General features: G+C 41.7%; 1 protein-coding gene across 5 annotated transcripts in view; it reads left to right on the forward strand.

The window, feature by feature from the left end:
• The window catches only part of crtac1b (cartilage acidic protein 1b), a 50,657-nt gene that overhangs the window by 14,982 nt on the left and 9,495 nt on the right, over window positions 1–26,180 (forward strand). For all 5 annotated transcript variants that reach the window (XM_060925887.1, XM_060925889.1, XM_060925886.1 and 2 more), the window contains exons 5-7: window positions 14,312–14,468; window positions 15,344–15,478; window positions 16,112–16,257. In XM_060925887.1, coding sequence (XP_060781870.1) covers window positions 14,312–14,468; window positions 15,344–15,478; window positions 16,112–16,257 — 438 coding nt within the window. The remainder of the gene's footprint in view (window positions 1–14,311; window positions 14,469–15,343; window positions 15,479–16,111; window positions 16,258–26,180) is intronic.

Raw genomic sequence — 26,180 nt, forward strand, 5'->3', positions numbered from 1 at the left:
GCATCCAGACTGTTATCAGCAACAAGTTCAAAATCCAGGGTCTGTGATGGTATGGGGTTGTGTCAGTGCCCTTGGCAAAGGTAATTTACTCTTCTGTGATGGCAGCATTAATGCAGAAAAGTACATTGAGATTTTGGAGCAACATACCGGTATGCTGCCTTCAAGACGACAACTTTTCCAGGGATAGTTCAATAAGGCAATGCAAAACCACCTTCTGCACACATTACAAAGGCATGACTGCACACGAAGAGGGTACCCATCCTGTCTGTCCCCAATTGAGAATGTGTGGTGAATTTTGAAATTAAAAATATGACAAACGATGACCCTGGACTGTTGTACACCTTCAAACCTGTTTGCAGGAACAGTGGGACAAAATAACACGTGAAATGCTTCATCACTTGGTGTCTTTAGTCCCTGAAATATTTTAAGTGTTGTGAGAAGGAATGACAACATTATAAAGTTGTAAATGTTTTACCGTCCCAACTTCTTTTGAAATTTGTTGCAAGAATCAAAATTTAATTACGTGTTTTATTTTGGAAAAACCCCCCAATAAAATTCACAGGGTAAAAAATCAAATAATATACTGTTGCATTGTTTTGAGTGCAGTACAGGTAAATGATTATTTACAAATCATTGTTTTCAGTTTTAATTTCAGTTTCAACATACCATCTCAACTTTTTCTTTTTTGGGGTTGTAGAATGCAGTGTGGCTATAAAACATGTTTGAGGGGAGTTAGAAGATCTACAAGATCTCATGCCTGGTTAATTTGCCAGAGACCTATTGGATTGATCTGGAATACAGAGATGAGGAGGTGAAAAATAAAATGGTAGCTGCACCCGTCTCTTTAGATAGACCTGAAGTGAGGGCGAACTGCGCTGGCCTACTTCACTGTGTAGTCAAATGGCATTATGGAGTGAAAATACACCACCATGTTGAGGAATGAGATTTAACCCAAGAACTCAACACTTTTGACACTGTCCTGAGAAAAGAACAGAAAACCTATTGACTTGAAACTCAATTATAATGGAAGTGCAATTGTTGGGGCAAGGCAAGAAACATTTCAACACACATTTTTGTGTTTTTCATAAAGTCTTCAGTTAAATAGTTTAATTGGAGGAAAATGCCTTGGTTCTTTTTTTCTCATGCCATTTTAGCATGGTATGAAAGTCCTGTAATATAAGACAGGCTGATTTTGCAGCTGTGCCTTTAAATATGTAAATAGCTTCACTGTGATTGGCTAATAACCAAGAACTCTGTCATCCACACCCATGAAATTGTTTTGCTATGGTCTTCACATTGGTGTTTTTATGATGCCATTTAGAGAAGTGATGCGACCAGTCACCTCTGTTCAGTCGCAAAGCTGTTCAGGAGAGTAGCGTTTTAACGGGAACGGGGTCAGGTCTTTTGTGGAGAACCCCATGGGGATCTCAGACACCAGTAGTATGGATAGTGGAGGAGAAGACTGTGATCCTGAGGGCAATAGGACGTTTAGACCTTCCCCTACAAGGAGTAGGTCTAAACGGGATAGAGACAATCCGAGTAGATTTAGTGTTGGGAGTGATGAAGAGTCTCAGCGCCTTAAAACAAGAAGGAGTGAGTTTGTTGTAATTGTGAAATTGAAGAGTAATGCGCCCAAGACCTTGAACGCCGTGCATTTAGCTGAAAGCTTGTCGAAAGAAATGGGTGGCTTCCAGCATGCAAAATCTCTGGCTAATGGCAGGATCCTAGTGGTTTGTAATTCTAAAACGCAACAGGAGAAAGCCCTCTCTATCTCATCCCTTAGAAACTGCGATGTGGAGGTATATGTACCGGGGACTGGCACAAGGGCAAAGGGTGTAATTTATGGAGTGCCTATTGACATTACTGATGAGGAAATTCGGAACAATTCTATGGGAACAAAGATTGTTGAGGTTAGACGATTCCTAATTACTAGAAACAATGAGAAAATGCCTAGTCGAACAGTACTGCTGACATTTGACTCGGCGGTTATGCCGAGTCGTGTTGGGATTGGATTTTTGAGTTTTCAGGTGAAGCCATATATAAGGCCTCCTCTGCGGTGTTTCCATTGTCAGGGATATGGGCATGTTGCCTCTGTGTGCCGTTCGAAAAGAAAGTGTGGCAAGTGTGGGGGGGACCACAAATATGAGGAGTGCGATGCGGCTTTGATGTGCTGCCCAAATTGTGGGGAAAACCACAGTTCCGCGTATAAGGGGTGTCGGATGTATGCGACCGCTGTGGAAGTTCAGAAAGTCAGAACAATTGATAAGATATCTTATGCGGAGGCTGTAAGAAGAGTTAAAAATGCTGGTCCTGGCCATCTCCCTCAACAGCCGCCAGCTCCTAGAGCCCAAGTAACTTCCACTCCAAGTGATAACTTTGTTATTAAAAAGATGGATCTTCTGGCATTTATCTCTGACGTAATCTCAGAATTGAAGTTTTCTCGAGTGGTCAACAAGTCTGATGTGGTTCAATTAGTCTCTAAGGCTGCAATCAAATATTTGCAAGTGAACATTCTCCCTGAATCTCTGTTCCGGTTTCTTAAAGAAAGGGATGGCCGTCCTATGATGTCCCAAAGTAGCACTATGGGAGGGAATAGGTAGCTTTGATGGTTTTTAATCTTCTGCAATGGAACGCTCGTAGTTTGATTGGAAATGGGCAGGAATTTAAAAGGTTTGTCACTTCTAGTGAAATTAGTTGTCATGTTATTTGTGTCCAGGAGACCTGGCTGAAGCCATCTTTAGATTTTGTCCTGCCTGGATATGTATCTGTGCGGAAAGATAGGAAGGACAGGGTAGGTGGTGGGTGTGTAACTTTTATTAAAGTCGGCGTTGAATTCAGGGTTGTTCCAATAGAGTCTTCCCTAGAAGTACTAGTGACTGAAATTTGGAGTACTACTGGTCGTTTTTCACTGATTAATTTTTACAACCCGTGTTTACGTTTGCGCACAGTTGAGCTGGCTGATATATTAAGTCAGGTGCGCACCCCAGTTATTTGGACAGGAGATTTCAACGCGCATAATGTTTTATGGGGAAGCGGCAAGACGGATGGCAATGGGGAGGTAGTGGAAGATGTAATGTTTGATTTTAACTTAGTCTGTCTTAATGATGGACACCCCACTAGAGTGCAGCTTGGGTCGTCGACCACGTCATGCTTGGATTTGATGCTAGTTTCTGGCGAGTTGGCAGGCAAGAGTGGATGGGAAGTGTTTGATTTCAACTTAGGTAGTGACCATTTTCCTACGCTGGGAACTTTTGGACTGCAGCTTCCTGCTGAGATGATTAGGACAGATGGGAGGCTCAACTTTTTCAAAGCGGACTGGGAAAAGTTCGAAACTGTATGCGATACTCTCCTTCCAAGCATACAAAATGAGTCAATAGACCAGTGGAACTCTGACCTTACAGGCCTAATTTCAGCAGCAGCAGCCTCTGCTATTCCTAAGAAAGGCATAGGCCTACAGAGGAAAGCGGTCCCCTGGTGGAGCAAAGAATGTGATGAAGCTATTAAGGAAAGAAATTCTGCCTTTAGACTCCTGAGGAGGTACCCCACCGTTGACAACCTTATACAGTATAAACGCTGCAGGGCTCTGGCTAGGAGAGTCATTAAATCTGCTAAGAGGGATAGTTGGAGGGAATACTGCTCCTCTCTGTCAGGTGATACCCCTATTTCACAACTGTGGTCTACTGTGAGGAGGATGAATGGTATAGGAAAGAAGGTAGATATTCCTGTCCTGGTGGTTGGGGCTTCGACTGCTATGACTCCTGCAGAGAAGGCCAACCTTTTAGTGGAATCATTCAGGAAGGTTCACAGCTTTGATAATGTAGACCAGGAAAGCCGGGACATGATGAACCAGTCTGTGGGTGGGTTTGTGTACTCCCATGAATTAATGTCTGATGATTTTAATGTTTTCTTTTCTTTAGATGAGTTAAAGAGAGCTATAGCGGCAGGCAGGAAGACGGCCCCTGGCATGGATAACCTACATTACGAATTACTCAAACATGTTTCTGATGCCCTCCTGGATGAATTACTCAGTCTCATGAATGACATATGGAGGCAAGGTAGACTACCAAAGTCATGGAAACACGCAGTGGTCATCCCGGTGTTGAAGCCTGGGAAGGATCCCAGCTCCCCTTCTTCGTACAGGCCTATCGCCCTTACATCGGTTTTATGCAAGGTTATGGAACGAATGGTGACAGACAGGTTGGTCCATTTTTTAGAATCTAAGGGGGCATTGGCAGAGTATCAAAGTGGATTTAGAAAGGGGAGGAGTACCATGGACAATGTGATTGCCTTAGACTATGAGATCAAAAGAGCATTTGCTAATAAGGAGTCTCTTATCAGTGTCTTTCTGGACATAGAGAAGGCGTACGACATGCTGTGGAGGGAGGGCCTTCTTGTGAAGCTTTCTAGATATGGTGTAAGTGGTAGGATGTTTGGGTGGATTAGAAATTTCCTGGAGGAGCGAACAATTCAGGTGAGGGTAGGGCAAGTCTTGTCAGATGTAGTCTCTATTGACAATGGAACTCCGCAGGGGAGTGTGATTAGCCCTGTTTTGTTCAATGTAATGATTAACGATATGTTTTTAGATCTAAACCAAGGTACTGGGAAGAGTTTGTATGCGGATGATGGGGCTCTCTGGGTCAAGGGTAGAAACATTCCCTTCATTACAAATAAGATGCAGGAAGAGCTGAATACTGTGGTTAAGTGGGCTAGGAAATGGGGGTTTAAAATATCTGTGGCCAAATCTAAATTTGTAGTTTTCAGCCGTAGCAAGAAAAAGTGGAACATTTCTTTGTCCCTTTATGATTCTTCTATAGAGAAAGTGGATAGTTTTAAATATTTGGGAGTATGGTTGGATAGTAAATTGACCTGGAACGTTCATGTTTCTAAAGTGATTACAAAAACTAGCAAAGTGTTAAATGTTATGAGGTGTTTGTCTGGATTTTCATGGGGGGCTGAAAAGGGCACTTTACTAACTATTTATCAGGCTATGATAAGATCTATCTTTGACTATGGGTGCCAGGTATATGGTGCGGCTGCAATTTCTGTCTTAAAGAGGCTAGATGTCATTCAATTTAAGGCCCTTAGAGTCTGTTGTGGGGCATTTGCCTCCACATCGACCTCTGCTCTTCTGGTTGAAACAGGTGAGAAGCCTTTGATGGTGAGAAGAGTTCAGCTTTCTCTGCACTATTGGAATAGGCTCAGGGAGAAGTTTGCTATCTGCCCCACAAGCCACATACTCATGGATTGTTATGAATTTGCCTCTGACCAGATGAGAAGCCATCCATTCCTTAGACAATGTATGATATGGGCCAAAGATTATAACTTATTGGATATGGTCCCAGTTAAGAGTTCCTATTGGGGATCAGTACCTGTGTGGCTCCTTCCCTCCTTCCAAATTGATTTTAAGTTGCACAAGGATAAACATGATGAGGAGATTGAATTTTCTAAGGACTCTGTTCAGGAGCATATTCAACATAACTGGAATCTGCATTTGCAGATTTATACTGATGGATCTAAAGATCCCGAGTCAGGGAGAGTGAGTTGTGCGTTTTATGTTCCACAGCTAGATTTAAAATGCGGGTATAGAATAAGTGATAATATGTCTGTGTTTACAGCGGAGGCTTTGGGTATTTTAAAAGCCCTTCAATGGGTATTGGAGGCACGGCCTAAAAACGTGATTATTTGCTCTGACTCTTCATCAGTCTTACACTGTATTGAAACATACTCTTCAAATGCTCGCCCTGATCTAATCTCAGACATTCTATTGTTGCTGAATAATCTCCATAAGAGTGGCTGTGTTGTTTCTTTCCTGTGGGTCCCCGCCCATATGGGTATTAAGGGGAATGAACTAGTCGATCAGTGTGCAAAAGACAGCTTGAAAGAGGACACAATTTCTGTGTCGGTTAGCCCAGGTCGAACTGAACTAAGGAGTAAACTCATGGAGGAAGTGTTCCAGACATGGCAGCTCCAGTGGGACAGAGATGTGAAAGGGAGACACTTGTATGCAATTCAGCCTTCTGTAAGCTCCCAGTGTACTTTAACTGGAGTTAGGTCTCAGCAAGTAGTGCTGACACGTCTTAGATTAGGGCATTGTGCCCTAAACTCCAATCTATATCTGATTAATAAACACAGAGATGGATTGTGCGACAAATGCAGAGTTCCTGAGACAATTTCTCATGTTTTGTTAGAATGTGTGCAATACAGTGTGCATAGACGTACGTTTTTTAACAACCTCTCCGGCCTTGGTGTTACCACTGTCTCTCTCCCTGTTTTGCTTCAGTTGAAGGATTATAAAGTTACCTCCATCCTGATTGGGTTTTTAAAAGCCTCTGGGCTTTATTCCAGAATCTAAGAGTCTGACATGGTAGTGGACTTGATTATCCTGTAGGTGGCGGTAATACACCAGTTGGTGTCTAATCTGCCATATTAAACTCCGAAGAAGAAGAAGAAGAAGATGCCATTTAGACGCTTGTGTGTTAGGTTCACCTGGGATAGAACCCAGGTATCCTGTGTTGGCTTTGTCACTGAGTTTGCACAGCATGTCAACTCAAGACTGAGCAAAGTGTTCAGGAAAACAGCGGGCTTAAATAGGCACATAAACAAGACTCAGGTGAAAACAATATATCAGTAATGATATATTGACCAACACCAAACAAAGACACTGAGGACCCCACATGGCCAAAAAAGGAATAGCAATCACAAGTCATGACATTTGTGCATATATATGACACAAGCATTCCCAAAACTATATACATGTAATATTCACATAGCTTGTGTGCCCTATCACATCCCTAATAGCTACCATGCCAAGCTAACCCAAACCAGCAACAGCTAACTGCTTAAAGTGATGGAAAAGAACCCTTGGTAATAGTAGTGCTTACGGGAGCTCACCTTAGTGCATGGTGGCTAACAAATTTATCAAAGTCACAACAGGGAATTGCTTATTACTCCAATACTATGGTCAATTCAGATAATGTAGCCTACTAAACTACGTATGTCAAACTACATATTTTATCAAAATTTAGTGTTATGGAAAGAATGTTAATGTTAGCTGATCAGTGGCATGACTCCATCTTCTTGATTCAGCGTGCTATGGGTGGTCATACACTACCGTTCAAAAGTTTGGGGTCACCCAGACAATTTTGTGTTTTCCATGAAAAGTCACACTTTTATTTATGACCATAAGTTGTAAAATGAATAGAAAATAGAGTCAAGACATTTTTCTGGCCATTTTGAGCATTTAATCGACCCCACAAATGTGATGCTCCAGAAACTCAATCTGCTCAAAGGAAGGTCAGTTTTATAGCTTCTCTAAAGAGCTAAACTGTTTTCAGCTGTGCTAACATGATTGTACAAGGGTTTTCTAATCATCCATTAGCCTTCTGAGGCAATGAGCAAACACATTGTACCATTAGAACACTAGAGTGATAGTTGCTGGAAATGGGCCTCTATACACCTATGGAGATATTGCACCAAAAACCAGACATTTGCAGCTAGAATAGTCATTTACCACATTAGCAATGTATAGAGTGTATTTCTGATTAGTTTAAAGTGATCTTCATTGAAAAGAACAGTGCTTTTCTTTCAAAAATAAGGACATTTCAAAGTGACCCCAAACTTTTGAACGGTAGTGTACGTGAATGGGGGTGGTACCATAAAAAATGAGAGGGGATTGTATGTAAGAAGCATGGACATTTTTAACTCTCCTTCTATGACTTCTATGGCCATTGCAGACTGGAAAGTTAACAGTCTACTTTGAAAGGCCCAAGACATCCCCAAGTCACAGTGACATACATATATGTTATTTACCAGCTGGGAGGTCCGTATCATGAAATACCGTGACCGAGGTCTTGAAAGTACTGACCAAGGCCCTCTGGGCTGAGGTCAGTATTTAAGGCTGAGGTCACGGTATTTCACCATACGGACCGACCTTAAGCTGGTAAATAATATATATATTTTTTTACTTCAAAAACAAGGAAAAAATTTCCACAGCATATCCCCTTTGATATCAAAATCTGAACATTTCAACCTTTCAGAGATCTAGCTCCTCTTTTGGGGGTACAATTTCTTCTCAGGAGAAATCTTTAATTTTATATTTGCACAATTCAACAAACACTCTAAATTTCTATTTGGGCTGTTTCACAGTCATGGGTGTCTTTTTGAATAACACCAACTCACCCTTGCAATTAGGTCCAGTATATATGGCATTTTTTATACCTTATTTTACAGGGACCCACCAGCCCTACCTACAGCAGTAATGTCTCTTATAAACCCTTACAAATATATTTGTAAGAGTCAAATGCGGGCTCAGTTTTGACATTGTGCTCATTTCATTTAAATCTACTTTTTAATTAAATTATTATACTTAGATTTTACTGGTTAAATTCAGAATTGCATTTTTAGCACTAACTAGATTTTACTTTGGGACATATACTTTTATTCACAATAGAAAGAAATTAAAGTGAAAGTTTTTTTTTTTGTAAATTAAGGACTTCTGACAGCATCCTTTGTCCATCAAAATTGTCTTCTCTGGAAAATTCAGCATATGATGGTGTTGTAAATGATTTTTTCAGAAAATATTTGTCTCTTTTGAAGCAGAAGACTGTTGTTGCACAGTAAGAAACAGGACTTAAAACAGATGCAATACACATTTGCAGCAGCGCTTCACATGTGGTTGAACTGTGTGTCCCTCAAAAAGTGTCCTCTATGGAAAACCACAAGGATTTCCACCACTTAGCCCATGTTTACATTAGACCGTATCAGCGGATCATCAGATTAACGTTTTTAAAACGATTAGTGTGCACACAGCAACACCAATACATTAGACCGTATCTGTCTCGTTTTCTTCACGGATGCACTGTCCGTTTACATTAAACCACCTGGAAACGCCGGGAAACGGGAATCTGCCAGCATCCACGTATTCAATCCAGATCGTGTCTGGTCCGGTGCTGTGTAAACATTGAGATACGCGAATACGCTGTGCTGAGCTCTAGCTGGCGTCGTCATTGGACAACGTCACTGTGACATCCACCTTCCTGATTCGCTGGCGTTGGTCATGTGACGTGACTGCTGAAAAACGGCGCGGACTTCCGCCTTGTATCACCTTTCATTAAAGAGTATAAAAGTATGAAAATACTGCAAATACTGATGCAAACACTGCCCATTGTGTAGTTATGATTGTCTTTAGGCTTGCCATCCTTCCACTTGCAAGTGTTAAGTGATATGCGCTGAGATCACACACACAGCGGCTCAGTCCCGAAAACACTGCTAGTGTGCTTCACTCGCGCGCTCTGTGAGCTGCGCAGGGCCAGAGTGCGCACCCTCCAGAGGGCACTCGCTGTTCAGGGCGGAGTGATTTGGAGCGCAGGATGCCTGCGGAGCCGAGCGTATCCGCGTATTGGTGTTGCTGTGTGCACGCGAAAGTTGTTATTACAGTTACCACCATGTAGTACAGTCATTGCTGCACAGTACTTGAAAATTTGTACTTGAAATCACATCCATTTCAACAGTTTTTCCCTTTGTATACTTTAGTCTTGTGGACTCAAAAAGTATACCCTGATTGTGAAACAGCCCATTTAGGTACTGTGCCAAACTTTAATACATGATGATCATACATACAGCATAGACAGTGGGGCAATTAATACATCTGTCAGACATTTGGGCAACACTGGCCAAAACCATACTTTAGTGATTTTTGCACAACAGTTAGTTCCAGTACACTTGTTTGACAGGACAAGCAACATTCCAAAAGTGTTGATATTTAGTATAAGAGTACTGGGACATTTCTCTGTTTGAATCACTTGCTGCATACAATTCCAATTCAAGCAATAATTTGTTAAACTGAAACCATTACTACACTTACTATGGACTGTCAGTCAGTCAGACAGTCTGTGTTTTACATGACAACATACAATGCTTTATCCAGCTGTGACTTATTTAGGAATTATGTTCATTGTGGAGCAAAAATAAATAAAATACTGTACTTGGAAATACAGTATTTTGTCTGAAATTTCAGCTACTCAATATTAAATTCTTGTTTGTAGGACTTTTGTAAAAGTTCAATATCACACTCACAATTGTGGGCGGCAGAGAGGTGTAGTGGTTAGCACTGTCGCCTCAGAGCAAGAAGGTTCTGGGTTTGAGCCCAGTGGCTGACGAGGGCCTTTCTGTGTGGAGTTTGCATGTTCTCCCCTTGTCTGCGTGGGTTTCCTCCGGGTGCTCCGGTTTCCCCCACAGTCCAAAGACATGCAGGTTAGGCTAATTGGTGGCTCTAAATTGACCATAGGTGTGAATGTGAGTGTGAATGGTTATTTATCTCTATGTGTCAGCCCTGCGATGATCTGGCAACTTGTCCAGGGTGTACCCCACCTCTCACCCATAGTCAGCTGGGATAGGCTCCAGCTTGCCTGTGACCCTGCATAGGTTAAGCGGCTACGGATAATGGATGGATGGATCGATGGACTCACAATTGTGATGTTGTAGTGAATATGTAGTGACTCTTGCTTGTCAGATATTGCATAATTGAAGTGGAAAAAAGGTAACAATAACCTCTGCAGCAAACTATTTTTAAAAAATCTGCAAAATGTTGCTTTATATTTGACTATAACTTCAAAGCAATTGGTAATTGTGACATGTTCAAATGTTTGGGCACTTTTCCAGTTATAAAGTCTCAGAACTTAATTATCTCATTAGGTGTTAACTGACTCATTAAGTCTCATTAGGAAGATCAATAATTGTCATTAGGAATAACATTTCCACTTATATTCTCTGACTTCAAACCTCATGCTAACACTTAACTACCATAGACTTATCTTAGCAGTTGACTGAGGGTCTGGAAATGAAGCTTACTGATGCCTTCCAAGTAGAGGAAGACTATAAAAAGATATCAAATCACTTCTAGCTCACACTTACCACTGTCCAAAATGTCATTAAAAATAGCAGTTAAGGAGAAGTGTGGAATTCAAGGCAAGGTCTGGAAAAGCAAGAAAACTTCCAGATAGAAATGTCCGTGTGCTAGCAAGGAAAAATCATCAAAAGGAAACCTTACCTGTGACCTCATTACAAAAGTGAATGTCTGATGTCTATGCAAGACAACGTCTAGAAGCCAGAAGCAATTTGGAAACAACTGCTATGGGCTGTTGAAGTGAAAACATAATTCTTTGGCAGCAATCACTAAAGGTATGTTTAGAGAAAGAAGCAGCAGCATTTGATGAAAAGCACCCTTTGCTAACTGTTAAGCATATGGGTGGATCTCTTGTGCTTTGGGGTTGTGTGGCAGCTGGTATGACATAAAATATTGCACAAGTAGAAGGAAGATAGCAAATTTTGAAAGCAAATGTGACACAATTATTCAGGAAACTGAAGGACAACAGGACAGTGATCCAAAACAGCTCACAATCTACTGTACCAGGAACTACTTCAAGAAATGCAAGCTAAAGATTTTGGAATGACCCTCACAGTCCCCTGAGTATTCTGCAAGGAAAAGTAGGTGAAAATTTATTAAACAAGAACGGAAAGACTCCTCATCTTATTTTTTTAAGATTAGTTTGCTGCAGAGGTTTTTACTTCCTTTTGCTTCACAAATCAGCAAAATACAAAACCTGTGGGGTGAGCTGAAGAGGAGGGAGCACAAGAGAGGGCCTTGGACCCTGGATGATCTGGAGAGATTGTGTAAAGAGGAATGGTCTCCGAGGCCCTGCTCTGTATCTCCATCCATCCAGCTATTATCTCTAGCCGCTTATCCTGTGCAGGGTCACAGGCAAGCTGGAGCCTATCCCAGCTGACTATGGGAGAGATGTGGGGTACACCCTAGACAAGTCACCAGGTCATCGCGGGGCTAACACATAGAGACAAACAACCATTCACACTCACACCTACGGTCAATTTAGAGTCACCAATTAGCCTAACGTGCATGTCTTTGGACTGTGGGGGAAACCAGAGCACACCCACGGGGAGAACATGAAAACTCCACACAGAAAAGCCCTCGTCGGCCACTGGGCTTGAACCCAGTACCTTCTTGCTGTGAGACGACAGTGCTAACCACTACACCACTGGGCTGCTGCTCTGTATCGCCAACCTTATAAAGCATTATCAGAGAAGACCCAGTACTGTTTTACTAGCAAAGGGAGGTTGTACAAAATATTAAATGCAGGGGTGCCAATAATAGTGGCACATTTGTTTTTGTTGAAAATAATTATTTCTTGATGAGGGATTTGTTTTTCTCTGAATCAATTTATTTCAGTTAAAGGTTGGATTTTTCTCATTTTTTCAGTGTGAGATGAAGCTGCTTCATCAAAATGTGGATTTTTTTTCTAATCTTTTTCACTAATGTTTACAAGGGGTGCCAATAATTTTGGAGGGCACTGTATGTAATTTGGCCAGGGTTGCCCAAACCTTTGCATACAACTGTGCTTTCAGTTATCTCTAGTAACCAGTGAATATGAATGAATGAAGGGTCCCAGTGGATCTGGAACCTATACCATGATTTTTAAGCACAAGACAGGGATCCAGCTTGAATAATGTTTGCATCATTCAGCCTTTCAGAGATAGGGCTACTTTCTTATGAAGAGAATTTGCAGTTATGTGTTAAACACGGCTGTCAGACTGCGTATGGATGCATACAGACTGCATAAGAATTTCATTAAAAGGGAACTTTTGGTAAGACATCCCTTTTATATTTGGCTCAGTCTATTAATATACAGTATAGTCATATGTGTACATTTTTTGAGAAAATTTAACAAATTCCCCCAGACATCCATTACAGACAAGTTTTGAGTTTTCTTTTCTTTTCCATCTATCCATCCATCCATTATCTGTAGCCACTTATCCTGTTCTACAGGGTCACAGGCAAGCTGGAGCCTATCCCAGCTGACTATGGGCGAAAGGCGGGGTACACCCTGGACAAGTCGCCAGGTCATCACAGGGCTGACACATAGACACAGACAACCATTCACACTCACATTCACACCTACGGTCAATTTAGAGTCACCAGTTAGCCTAACCTGCATGTCTTTGGACTGTAGGGGAAACCGGAGCACCCGGAGGAAACCCACGCAGACGTGGGGAGAACATGCAAACTCCACACAGAAGGGCCCTCGCTGGCTGCTGGGCTCGAACCCAGGACCTTCTTGCTGTGAGGCGACAGTGCTATGATAATTGCATACACTATGGACAGTGGTGGATTGATAGTTATTAAATGAGGTTAGAAACTGCTAGAGTGGCTCCTGGGTGACACAACGCTATTGTCTCTCTACTGTCTTGAGTTTGAATACTGAACATGCCACAGTTAATCGTGGTCAGGAGTCCAAGAATGTATAATTGTCCTTTGTGGATGGGTAGGATAGTATTACCCTGTCGAGCATAGTGACACTATCCAATTATGGCTGTGTGTAAGCTCATGCGTGTGGAAGAAGACTGTTAGTGTTTTGTGTTCAGCTTCCCTGTGATGTAGCACAAGCAACACTTCTAAAAGATGCGGTTGCTGGGTTCATGTGTTTTGCAGAAAGCACATGCTAACCCTCACCTCCCTAACTGGTAGCTGGCTTTTAAATTCCTGATAATTAACCGTGACTAAAATTATGGCAAAATAAAAAGCTGGAGTGTTCCCTTATGCAATATGAGATGAAGGTACATCAATACAACTCCACATAAATTATTATGATATTCCTATCTGTCTGTGTGTTTCCAATCTGTGTTTACTATGCTTATGAATCAAATAAAGATGATCCCCATTAAGTAATTTTCAGTGAACTGAAACCAGTGAGACCTGTCATATTTAGAGTAAATAAAACATTCTCTTAACTCCCCTTCTTGAGCTGTTTTCTTGACCTGAGTTGACGTCTCAGTAGAGTGCAGAGAGCAATGTAATGTGTTTGACATTTACATTCCTATGCCTCATTAAGACCGCAGAGACTAGGTAGTGGTATTTATATACTTATGCACACATTTCTTTAGTTCATCATTTCCCTGGTGTGGAGATGCAGGGATTGCTGGAGACTTTATTGAAACTGTGTGCGTAAGTTCATTTAGATGGCGCTTTCACTGAGTTCAGGCCCACGGGGACTCTGTCTGATAATGGAGTGTGAAATTAATATCCACAGGGTAGGTGTTGGAGAATGCAGAGAAGGCAAAGGAACGGGGTCCTCAAACAAGAGAAATGAAGGCCTACAATCCAATGAAGTAGTAGTTAACATTTGGAGGCGCATGTGCATGCTGCGTTTGGTATTATCGTAATCACATGTTTTGTATTTGTGCAGAGATATGAATCGCTCACAATGGTACATGAACAATAAATAATTCTCCTCTCTATTAGGGAACTGGGCGCTATGCAATCTACATTGCCAACTACGCCAGCGGGAACGTGGGGCCACATGCTCTGATTGAAATGGATGAAAGCGCCAGTGACCTGTCTATGGGGATTATTGCTCTGTCTAACGTGGCAGAGCAGGCCGGAGTCAACAAGTTTACAGGTGTACAGTCATATTACTTTATATGTGTAAGAGAAAGGGTTTATGACTAGAAACCCTTCAAAGCAGCTGGCTTTAGGGTCAGTGTGCTTAACCCTGTGGCTGATTTACACCCGAACCCAGTGGTCATATCAAGTGCGAGTCACTGAGTTATGGACAGTGTTTATTGGGTAAAGCAGCCCTAATAGAGAGAGAAAGTGCATGTGAAGTGCTGCAGCTCAGCATGGTGGCAGCTTTTGGCCCACTCAGCTGTTTGCTGTTCTGAAAGTCATAGGGAGGCACAAGGACAACAGAGCCATACTTCAACCTGGACTTGCTCAATGGGCCAAACATTCCATTAATCAGCATAGACTGTGAAGTGGACTTTGATCCTCTATTCAATGCTGTTTCAGTGGAAGCACAGTTATAAAAGATTGTGCACTGAGGCATGGAGAATTAGAGTAGATAATTATTCTGAAAAGTCATTTTGCATATACGATAAAGCCATGTCCAGTGTTTATAATTAAATATTTTATTTTCTAATGAGCATGGGGTTGAGTTTCAGGTGCATTTTGGTCAAAGAAGAATCTAAATATTTTCCTAAAGGACGGTGCAACAACGTGCATCATGTGACTTTATCTAAATCAGTGCACTGCAGAGGAAATGTTCACAACATTTAAATATGTAAGCTTTAAACATTCAGAGTTTTAGCATTACCTCTGGGGTACTAAAGTGAGCACTGCAGTGAGGGGCAATCTGGCTGTAGAGAGTCTATAATGTGATTGTAGTTTGTGTCAGCAGAAATAGTGGTATCCCTGCATGGAGAAATGGGCTGGAAAAGCAGCAATGATTTGCACATTGCATATGGTAAATGCACTTGTCCTTGCGATGAACTATAGGAGGACGTGGGGTTGTGGTGGGGCCCATACTCAGCCAGACCCTTCCTGATATATTCTGTGACAACGAGTATAGCTCCAACTTCCTGTTCCGCAACAACGGAGATGGGACGTTTACAGATGTGGCTGCGCAGGCAGGTGAGCTGTACAAGGAAAGTATTTGGACACCTGACCACCATACCCATATTTGGTCATTCCAAAGCTATGGATGTTAACACGGAGTTGGTCTTACCTTTGCTGCTATAACAGCCTCCACGCTTCTGGGGAAGCTTTCCACTAGCTCTTGGGGCATGGTTGTAGGGATTTGTGCTCACTGAGCCACAAAACCACCCGTGAGGTTGGGCACTGATGTCAAGTGAGAACGTTTGGTGAGCAGTCATTGTTCCAATTCATACGAAAGGCAAAAGGTTTTGAGGTCAGGGCTCTGTGCAGGTCACTCGAGATTTTCCATATCAACCTTAGCAAACTATGTTTTTATGGACCTTACTTTGTGCACAGGAGCATTGTCATGATGAAACATGTTTGGGCCCCTTAGTTCCAGTGAAGGGAAAATGTAATGCTTCAGCATACAATGACATTCTGTATGATTGTGTGCTTCTAACTTTGTAGCAGCAGTTTGGGGAAGAACCACATATGGGTGTGATGATCAGGTGTCCATATATTTTTGGATGTGTATGTATAGTGTATTTTTTGTCTTTAAGTATACAAACATACCAACAGCCAAAGTCAATATTTTGTAGTACTTGTACAGATTATGTGTACTTGTTGCAGGGGTTGAGGATCCAATGCAGCATGGCCGTGGAGTAGCTCTAGCAGATTTTAATCGGGATGGGAGGACAGATATTGTGTATGGCAACTGGAACGGACCACATCGTCTATACCTGCAATTAAACAATAACCGCAAACATAGATTCAAGGTGGGTTTGCTTTTATCTATATAGTTCCATTTGCTCATATGGATCATACGTTTATCCAAAATGACTTACAGTGTCTTGTAAAAGTATTCATCCCCCTTGGTGTTTGTCCTGTTTTGTTGCATTACAAGCTGGAATTTAAATGGATGTTTGGAGGGCTAGCGCCATTTGATTTACACAACATGCCTACAACTTCATTCTCATTATCTCTAGCCGCTTTATCCTGTTCTACAGGGTCGCAGGCAAGCTGGAGCCTATCCCAGCTGACTATGGGCGAAAGGCGGGGTACACCCTGGACAAGTCGCCAGGTCATCACAGGGCTGACACATAGACACAGACAACCATTCACACTCACACCTACGGTCAATTTAGAGTCACCAGTTAACCTAACCTGCATGTCTTTGGACTGTGGGGGAAACCGGAGCACCTGGAGGAAACCCACGCGGACACGGGGAGAACATGCAAACTCCACACAGAAAGGCCCTCGCCGGCCCCGGGGCTCGAACCCAGGACCTTCTTGCTGTGAGGCAACAGCGCTAACCACTACACCACCGTGCCGCCCTGCCTACAACTTTAAAGGTGCAAATAGTTTTTTTTTATTGTGACACAAACAATAATTAAGATGAAAAAACAGAAATCTGGAGTGTGCATGGGTATTCACCCTTTCGTATGAAATCCCTAAATAAGAGCTGGTCCAACCAATTCACTTCATAAGTCACATAATCAGTTGATTAAGCTCCACCTATGTACAATCAAAGTGTCACATGATCTGTCACTTGATGTCTGTATAAATCATCCTGTTCTGGAAGGACCCTGACTCTGCAACACTACTAAGCAAGCAACATGAAATGCAAGGAGCCTCCAAACAGGCCAGAGACAAAGTTGTGGAGAAGTATAGATCAGGGTTGGGTTATAAAAAATATCCCAAACTTTTAATATCTCACGGAGCACCATTAAATCCATTATAGCAAAATGGAAGAATATGTCACCACTACAAACCTGACAAAAGAAGGCTGCCCACTAAAAGTCAGACCAGGCAAGGAGGGCATTAATCAGAGATGCAACAAAGACACCAATGATAACACTGAAGGAGCTGCAAAGATCCACAGCAGAGATGGGAGTATCTGTCCATAGGACCACTTTAAGCCGTACACTCCACAGAGTGGGGCTTTATGGAAGAGTGGCCAGAAAAAAGTAATTGCTTAAGAAAACACGTTTGGAGTTTGCCCAACAGCATGTGACAGACTCCCCAAACACATGGACAGAGATTCTCTGGTCAAATGAGACTAAAATTGATCTTTTTGGCCATCATGGGAAATGTCATGTGTGGCGCAAACCCAAAACCCTGAGAACACCATTCCTAAAGTGAAGCATGGTGGTGGCAGCATCATGCTGTGGGGATGTTTTTCATCTGCAGGGACAGGAAAGCTGGTCAGGACTGAAGGAAAGATAGATGACACTAAATACAGGGCAATTCTGGAGGAAAACTTGTTTGAATCAGCCAGAGGTTTGAGACTGGGACGAAGGTTCACGTTCCAGCAGGACAATGACCCTAAACATACTGCTGAAGCTACACTGGAGTGGCTTAAAGGAAAACATTTAAATGTCTTGGAATGGCCTAATCAAAGCCCAGACCTCAATCCAATTGAGAATCTGTGGCATAACTTGAAGATTGCTGTACACCAACGCAACCCATCTAATTTGAAGGAGTTGGAGCAGTTTTACCTTGAAGTGTATGTAATGCCTTATTTTAATGCTTTAAAATGAATATATATCATTAGTAATGGCCAAAATTAATAAAGCAGGGGGGAAAATAATATTAATAATTTGTTATTTTATTATCAAGCACAAAACTATTGATAAATCGCGGTTTCCGAATCCTGGGAAAAGGCAGCCTTGCTTCAGGGCAAATCTTGCATGACATCACGCGTGGAATCCAAGTTATCTGGGTTACATCTGTTCATTCCGTGCATGTTTCCTCGCTGAAATTGGATATTGTTGTTGGAATCTTACAAACATAATGTGAAAGTGCTGCACTGTGTTTGGATGTTCAAATTCCTATACAACAGGACATTCAATTCATGAATTTCTGAGAAATGACACTAATCTAAAGCGACAGTAGGTGAGGTTTGTGCAAATGTAGTGGGCAGATTTTGTGTTGCCTACTAATAATAAATCTGATTCATCAAGTGTTCATCACCACCAGAACAACCACATGGGAATTATTGGAGCAAAAAAGAAACCCATTTATTTAATAAATGACATTTGATCTGACATTTGGACAGTTTGTCAATTCCCCTATTATCACACACACACACACACACACACGCGATTATGAGCAACATTTACATGCTCACGATATCCGATCTTATCATATCTTTAACAGGAAGAAAAATGCGTGTGCTCGCAATCTCATCTCATTATCTCTAGCCACTTTATCCTATTCTACAGGGTCGCAGGCAAGCTGGAGCCTATCCCAGCTGACTACGGGCAAAAGGCGGGGTACACCCTGGACAAGTCGCCAGGTCATCACAGGGCTGACACATAGACACAGACAACCATTCACACTCACATTCACACCTACGGTCAATTTAGAGTCGCCAGTTAACCTAACCTGCATGTCTTTGGACTGTGGGGGAAACCGGAGCACCCGGAGGAAACCCACACGGACACGGGGAGAACATGCAAACTCCACACAGAAAGGCCCTCGCCGGCCACGGGGCTTGAACCCGGACCTTCTTGCTGTGAGGCGACAGCTCTAACCACTACACCACCGTGCCGCCCGCGCTCGCAATCATCATCATTAATTATTAATTGAAACATTTTAAATGCTCTCAGATTGCAATATTGCAATACTCGGTTTGTTTTTAGTTTTGTTCAGGAAAACATGATGAAAGGTAACCACCGTGTTCTGTACATCTCTCTCTCTCTAGCTATCTGTTTCTCCATCTCATGCGCTACAGAGGAAGATTGTTGTGAACTGAGTGAACTGGCAGTTTCTCATCTTGGGGGCTTGAAAAGATAACCATTTACTCCGGAATATCCTTGATAATCATCTGCCCCTCCATCTGACATAAGAATCCCAATCACTATCCGAATTCTCTCCAAAATGTGATTCCATATTTAGACTGGTCTAACCACTGCTGCGCACAGGAATGAAATTGATACCTGGATTGTTACACATGTGACGTCACACACCCCTTCGGGATCTTCCGGTTCAGTCTCAGCAAATTCTGTGAAAATCGGCTGATCTTATTGATTTTCCATCGATTTATGGCCTTTTGGATCAGCTGTGGTTCGAAAACACATGGTCAATCAACATAATGATTGTTGCTTTGGACAAGGAAAAAAGTGGGGTTTAGGGGCATTACATTCACTTTGAGGAATGGGCAAAAATGCCAGTGGCTCGATGTGCTAAGCTAATAGAGACATACCCCAAGAGACTTGCAGCTGTAATTGCAGCAAAAGGTGGCTCTAGAAAGTACTGACTTTGGGGGGGTGAATACCTATGCACACTCCAGATTTCTGTTTTTTCATCTTCATTATTGTGTGTATCACAATAAAACAACAATTTGCACCTTTAAAGTTGTAGGCATGTTGTGTAAATCAAATGGCGCTAACTCCCCTAAAATCCATTTTAATTCCAGCTTGTAATGCGACAAAACAGGACAAACACCAAGGGGTGTGAATACTTTTGCAAGACACTGTACATTTGAGGCAGCATGATGTGTTAGGTTTCACACTCAATGAAATGACCCTCGCACTTGGACATGCTCACGACTGTACCAGTTTTGTACCAGTTGTTATTTGACTAACTGATGCTATTTGGTTAATTCTTTGAAGGCTCACTTTATTTCAGTCCTATGGAGCTAAATCAGAGACAGACTTCAATGCCAGAAGTTTGGTATCTCATCTCATCTCATCTCATCTCATCTCATCTCATTATCTCTAGCTGCTTTCAGTATTAAAAAAAAGGCATTATAATAATAATAATAATAATAATAATAATCTCATCTCATTATCTCTAGCCGCTTTATCCTTCTACAGGGTCGCAGGCAAGCTGGAGCCTATCCCAGCTGACTACGGGCGAAAGGCGGGGTACACCCTGGACAAGTCGCCAGGTCATCACAGGGCTGACACATAGACACAGACAACCATTCACACTCACATTCACACCTACGGTCAATTTAGAGTCACCAGTTAACCTAACCTGCATGTCTTTGGACTGTGGGGGAAACCGGAGCACCCGGAGGAAACCCACGCGGACACGGGGAGAACATGCAAACTCCGCACAGAAAGGCCCTCGCCGGCCCCGGGGCTCAAACCCAGGACCTTCTTGCTGTGAGGCGACAGCGCTAACCACTACACCACCGTGCCGCCCATAATAATAATAATAATAATAATAATAATAATAAATCAAAAATGGAACATTGTCATTGAATCACTTATGTTGGAATTAACTTTGGGCACTGAATAGAGTTCCACTGAACAAAAAGACATTCATTAAAATTACCCAAGCTTCCAATAAAGAACAAATGTAACAGAATTGATCCTTTTGACCATAACAGTCTTATTATTTATGTTAAATTTGAATTTTTGTTTATTTATTCTAACATGCTTTTCAATTACAATCTTTTATTTGTTTCTTCACATCAGCCTTTTTCATTGCTGTTTTTTATGGTGCGAGTTATTTTTCAGTGTCAGTACTTTTAAGTATTAACTTACTGGCTTTGTTTTGGTATGTAAGTAGAGGGGTCAAGAATATTATTTATTTGAGAAAAATGTCATGAGAAGGTAGCCAACAACATCCTGAGATTCATGTAAACACGGTCACACGGTGGGTGAGTTAACCTTAGGTAACTTAGCCTACCATTAACCAAAGCTAAACTAGCTAACAAGAAGCTACAGTTAATGTTATTCTTACCCCAATGGGGCATCTACCAAATGGCACAAAGTAAAAAGTTAATTTATTTGGGGACAGTAAACCCAAAAAGACATACTTGTGGATTCGATTGCCTGGGGCATGTAAAGCTGTTTTAGAAAAAAAAAATTGCTAGAAGCCTTCAGACTCACAGCAGACACTGACAGTGACATTTTTCTCATTTAAATATGCAAATAACACATTTCTAGTCCCTCTCCTTCCACACCAAAATAGAGGCAATAAGTTAACACTGAAAAGTACTGACCTCTAAAAATACTGTAGACTTGCAGCATAAAAAGGCTGACATGAAGAAAAAAAAACATCAAAATTTACAGCCCCAATTCCATAAATTTGGGACATTGTGTAAAACGTAAATAAAAAAAAACAGAATATGACAATTTGCAAATCATAGAAACCCTATATTTCATTGACAGTAGTACAAAGACAGCATATCAGATGTTGAAACTGAGAAATTTTCTTGTTTTTTGAAAAATATGTGCTCATTTTGAATTTGATGTCAGCAGCACCTTTCAGAAAAGTTGGACGGGGCATGTTTATCACTGTGTTGCATCACCTCTACTTTTAACAACACTCTGTAAATGTTTGGGAACTGAGGCGACCAATTGCTGTAGTTTTGAAAGAGAAATGTTGTCCCATTCTTACCTGATATACCATTTAGGTTGCTCAACAGTTCAGGTCTCATTTGGCGTATTTTGCACTTCATAATGCGCCAAATGTTTTCAATGGGAAAACCACCGTGTTCTGCACATCTCTATCTATCTATCTATCTATCTATCTATCTATCTATCTATCTATCTATCTATCTATCTATCTATCTATCTGTTTCTCCATCTTGCATGTACTACAAAGGAAGACTGTCGTGTACTGAGTGAACTGGCAGTTTCAGACTGGGAGACAGGTCTGGACTGCAGGCAGGCCAGTTTAGCACCTGGACTCTTTTACTACAGAGCCATGCAGTTTTAATATGTCCAGAAAGCAGTTTGGCATTGTCTTGCTGAAAGAAGGAAGGCCTTCCCTGAAAAAAAGATTTTGTCTGGATGTCAGCATATTGCTCTGAAACATGTATCATTCAGCATTAATGATGCCTTCCCAGATGTACAAGCTACCCATGTCATGTGCACTAATGCACCCTCATACCATCACAGATGCTGGCTTTTGAACTGTGCACTGATAACAAGCCGAATGGTCCCTCTCCTCTTTAGCCTGGAGGACGTGGTGTCCATGATTTTCTAAAAAGAATTAATACTTTTGATTCGTCAGACCTCGGAACAATTTTCCACTTTGCCTCAGTTCATTGTAAAAGAGCTCAGGCCCAGAGAAGCTGGTGGTGTTTCTGGATATTGTTTATGGTTTTACTTGCATTTGTGGATGCAGTAATGAACTGTTTTCACAGATGATGGTTTTCTGAAATGTTCTGTAACCCATACAGTGATTTCCACTATAGAAACGTGTCTGCTTTTAATGCAGTGTTGCCTGAGGGCCTGAAGACCACAGGCATCCAATGTCAATTTTCAGCCTTGTCTCTTGCATACAGAGATTTCTCCAAATTCTCTGAATCTTTTAATGATATTATGTACCATAGATGATATGATCCCCAAATTCTTTGCAATTTTACATTGAGGAAAGTTATTCTTGAATTGCTGCACTTTTTGCCCACTCAGTCTTTCACAGAGCGGTGAACCCCTCCCCATCTTTACTTCTGAGAGACTCTGCCTCTCTGGGATGCTTTTTTTTATACCCAATCATGTTACTGACTTGGGGTGGGGTTTCCCAAAAGCCTCTTAATGCTAAGAGCAGCTTAACCAGGAGAGTGTTCATTGTGTTGCTCACTCTACCATTAAACAATGATCTTTGTGCTACAGTGCTTTTGGGAAACCCACCCCTGTTGCCACTTAATCAAATTAGGTTTTTTTTGTTTTTTTGTTTTTTAGCATTGCACAACTTTTTCAGTCTTTTGTTGCCCCGTCCCAACTTTTCTGAAACATGTTGTTGACATCAAATTCAAAATGAACATATATCTTTGAAAAAACAATAAACTTTCTCACTTTCAACATTTGATATGTTGTCATTGTCCTATTTTGAAGGAAATATAGGGTTTCTGTGATTTGCAAATCGTCATATTCTGTTTTTTTATTTACGTTTTACACAGTGTCCCAAATTTATGGAATTGGGGTTGTACATAAATAATAAGATTACAAACATTATGGTAAAAAAAGTATCATGTGTGTAGTATGTGTTTTTCATTGGATGCAGGGCCGGATTAACATGGCCAGGGGCCCCTAGGCTACAAGTTGCTGTAGCGCCCCCCCGGCCACCACCATCTTATCCCATCTACAGTGGTGCTTGAAAGTTTGTGAACCCTTTAGAATTTTCTATATTTCTGCATAAATAGGACCTAAAACATCATCAGATTTTTACACAAGTCCTAAAACTAGATAAAGAAAACCCAGTTAAACAAATGAGACAAAAATATTGTACTTGGTCATTTATTTATTGAGGAAAATGATCCAAAATTACACATCTGTGAGTGGCAAAAGTATGTGAACCTCTAGGATTAGCAGTTAATTTGAAGGTGAAATTAGAGTCAGGTGTTTTCAATCAATGGGATGATAATCAGGTGTGAGTGGGCACCCTGTTTTATTTAAAGAACAGGGATCTATCAAAGTCTGATCTTCACAACACATGTTTGTGGAAGTGTATCATGGCACAAGCAAAGGAGGTTTCTGAGGACCTTAGACAAAGCGCTGCTGATGCTGATCAGGCTGGAAAAGGTTACAAAACCATCTCTGAAGAGTTTGGACTCCACCAATCCACAGTCAGACAGGTTGTGCACAAATGGAGGAAATTCAAGACCATTGTTACCCTCCCCAGGAGTGGTCGACCAACAAAGATCACTCCAAGAGCAAGGCGTGTAATAGTCGGCAAGGTCACAAAAGACCCCAGGGCAACTTCTAAGCAATTGAAGGCCTCTCTCACATTGGCTAATGTTAATGTTCATGAGTCCACCATCAGGAGAACACTGAACAACAATGGTGTGCATGGCAGGGTCGCAAGGAGAAAGCCACTGGTCTCCAAAAAGAACATTGCTGCCCGTCTGCAGTTTGCTAAAGATCACGTGGACAAGCCAGAAGGCTATTGGGAAAATGTTTTGTGGACGGATGAGACCAAAATAGAACTTTTTGGTTTAGATCAGAAGCGTTATGTTTGGAGAAATGAAAACACTGCATTCCAGCATAAGAACCTTATCCCATCTGTGAAACATGGTGGCAGTAGTATCATGGTTTGGGCCTGTTTTGCTGCATCTGGGCCAGGACGGCTTGCCATCATTGATGGAACAATGAATTCTGAATTATACCAGCGAATTCTAAAGGAAAATGTCAGGACATCTGTCCATGAACTGAATCTCAAGAGAAGGTGGGTCATGCAGCAAGACAACGACCCTAAGCACACAAGTCGTTCTACCAAAGAATGGTTAAAGAAGAATAAAGTTAATGTTTTGGAATGGCCAAGTCAAAGTCCTGACCTTAATCCAATTGAAATGTTGTGGAAGGACCTGAAGCGATTAGTTCATGTGAGGAAACCCACCAACATCCCAGAGTTGAAGCTGTTCTGTACGGAGGAATGGGCTAAAATTCCTCCAAACCGGTGTGCAGGACTGATCAACAGTTACTGGAAACATTTAGTTGCAGTTATTGCTGCACAAGGGGGTCACACCAGTTACTCAAAGCAAAGGTTCACATACTTTTGCCACTCACAGATATGTAATATTGGATCATTTTCCTCAAGAAATAAATGACCAAGTATAATATTTTTGTCTCATTTGTTTAACTGGGTTCTCTTTATCTACTTTTAGGACTTGTGTGAAAATCTGATGATGTTTTAGGTCATATTTATGCAGACATATAGAAAATTCTAAAGGGTTCACAAACTTTCAAGCACCACTGTACCTGTAAAGAACTGTCTATTTTCTACATTTAAAATTTTTTTTTTCATTATTAAACTTTGTACAGCTGGGCCAGCAAAAACAGAACACCAAAAACTATAAGGTTTAGATTGACAACAACTTATCACAACTTATGCAACTGTCAATTGAATGTGCCTGTAGGCCTTTTAGGCAACTGAACCTGCTGCTTGTGGATCCTTTCGGATGCTACATTATCAGCGTCTTTGTTACGGCACTTATCAGGTCCCATTTTTATCCAGTATTTCCTAGTAGGTTCATCTATTTCGCCCCAAAACCCTGGATCCGAATTTAAGTTAGCATCGGCATGGCTAGAATATCCCAGAGACACGTCACAGGCAGCCGCCTGGTCAGAGAAGCTAACATTGCATGAGCTTGTGGTCCCAGAAACAGAGGGGGGATCTAGATGTGAAATGTTTGATGTTGATGCTTGAAGGAAACTATCATGCATGTCAATGTCATCGGAGAGTGTGTGTGTGTGTGTGTGTGTGTGTGCGCGCGTTTGTGAAACTAGTGTCAGTGGCACATTCATCCACAAATGGGACGGGGTCTGAAAGGGATGGTCCTTCACCCTCACCAGAGCTAGTAGTACTACTGGCTGCAGCTGCAGCTAACATAACATTTGCTACGCTAGTGTCATGATGACTTGCACTTGCCAGTTGGGTTTCATTAGGTTTAAAAAACCCTGTTAGTTTTGGTATATTGCTCAATAGAGCTTTGTCACGTTGGGTTTTTTGCCGTTGCGCCTTGCGCATTTGAGCACCACTCTTGTATTTTCTGTCACACATGTTCACTGTTCAACTGTGGAGTGACGTCGTGCGTGACGTCTAACATTTATATATGGAAGGCAGATTTGCCTCACCCAATCAGCGTCCGTTTATTTAAATATTCATTTTAAGCCAATGAATATGAAGGGTTTTTTTTCTTTTGACCAATTGGGGGCCCCCCTGCGAGGCAGGGGGTCTGGGGGCCCCTAGGCTGAAGCCATATGAAGCCTGTGCGGTGATCCGGGCGTGATTGGAT

This window comes from Neoarius graeffei, chromosome 7 (genome assembly GCF_027579695.1).
Source record: "Neoarius graeffei isolate fNeoGra1 chromosome 7, fNeoGra1.pri, whole genome shotgun sequence".
Lineage (NCBI taxonomy): Eukaryota > Metazoa > Chordata > Actinopteri > Siluriformes > Ariidae > Neoarius > Neoarius graeffei.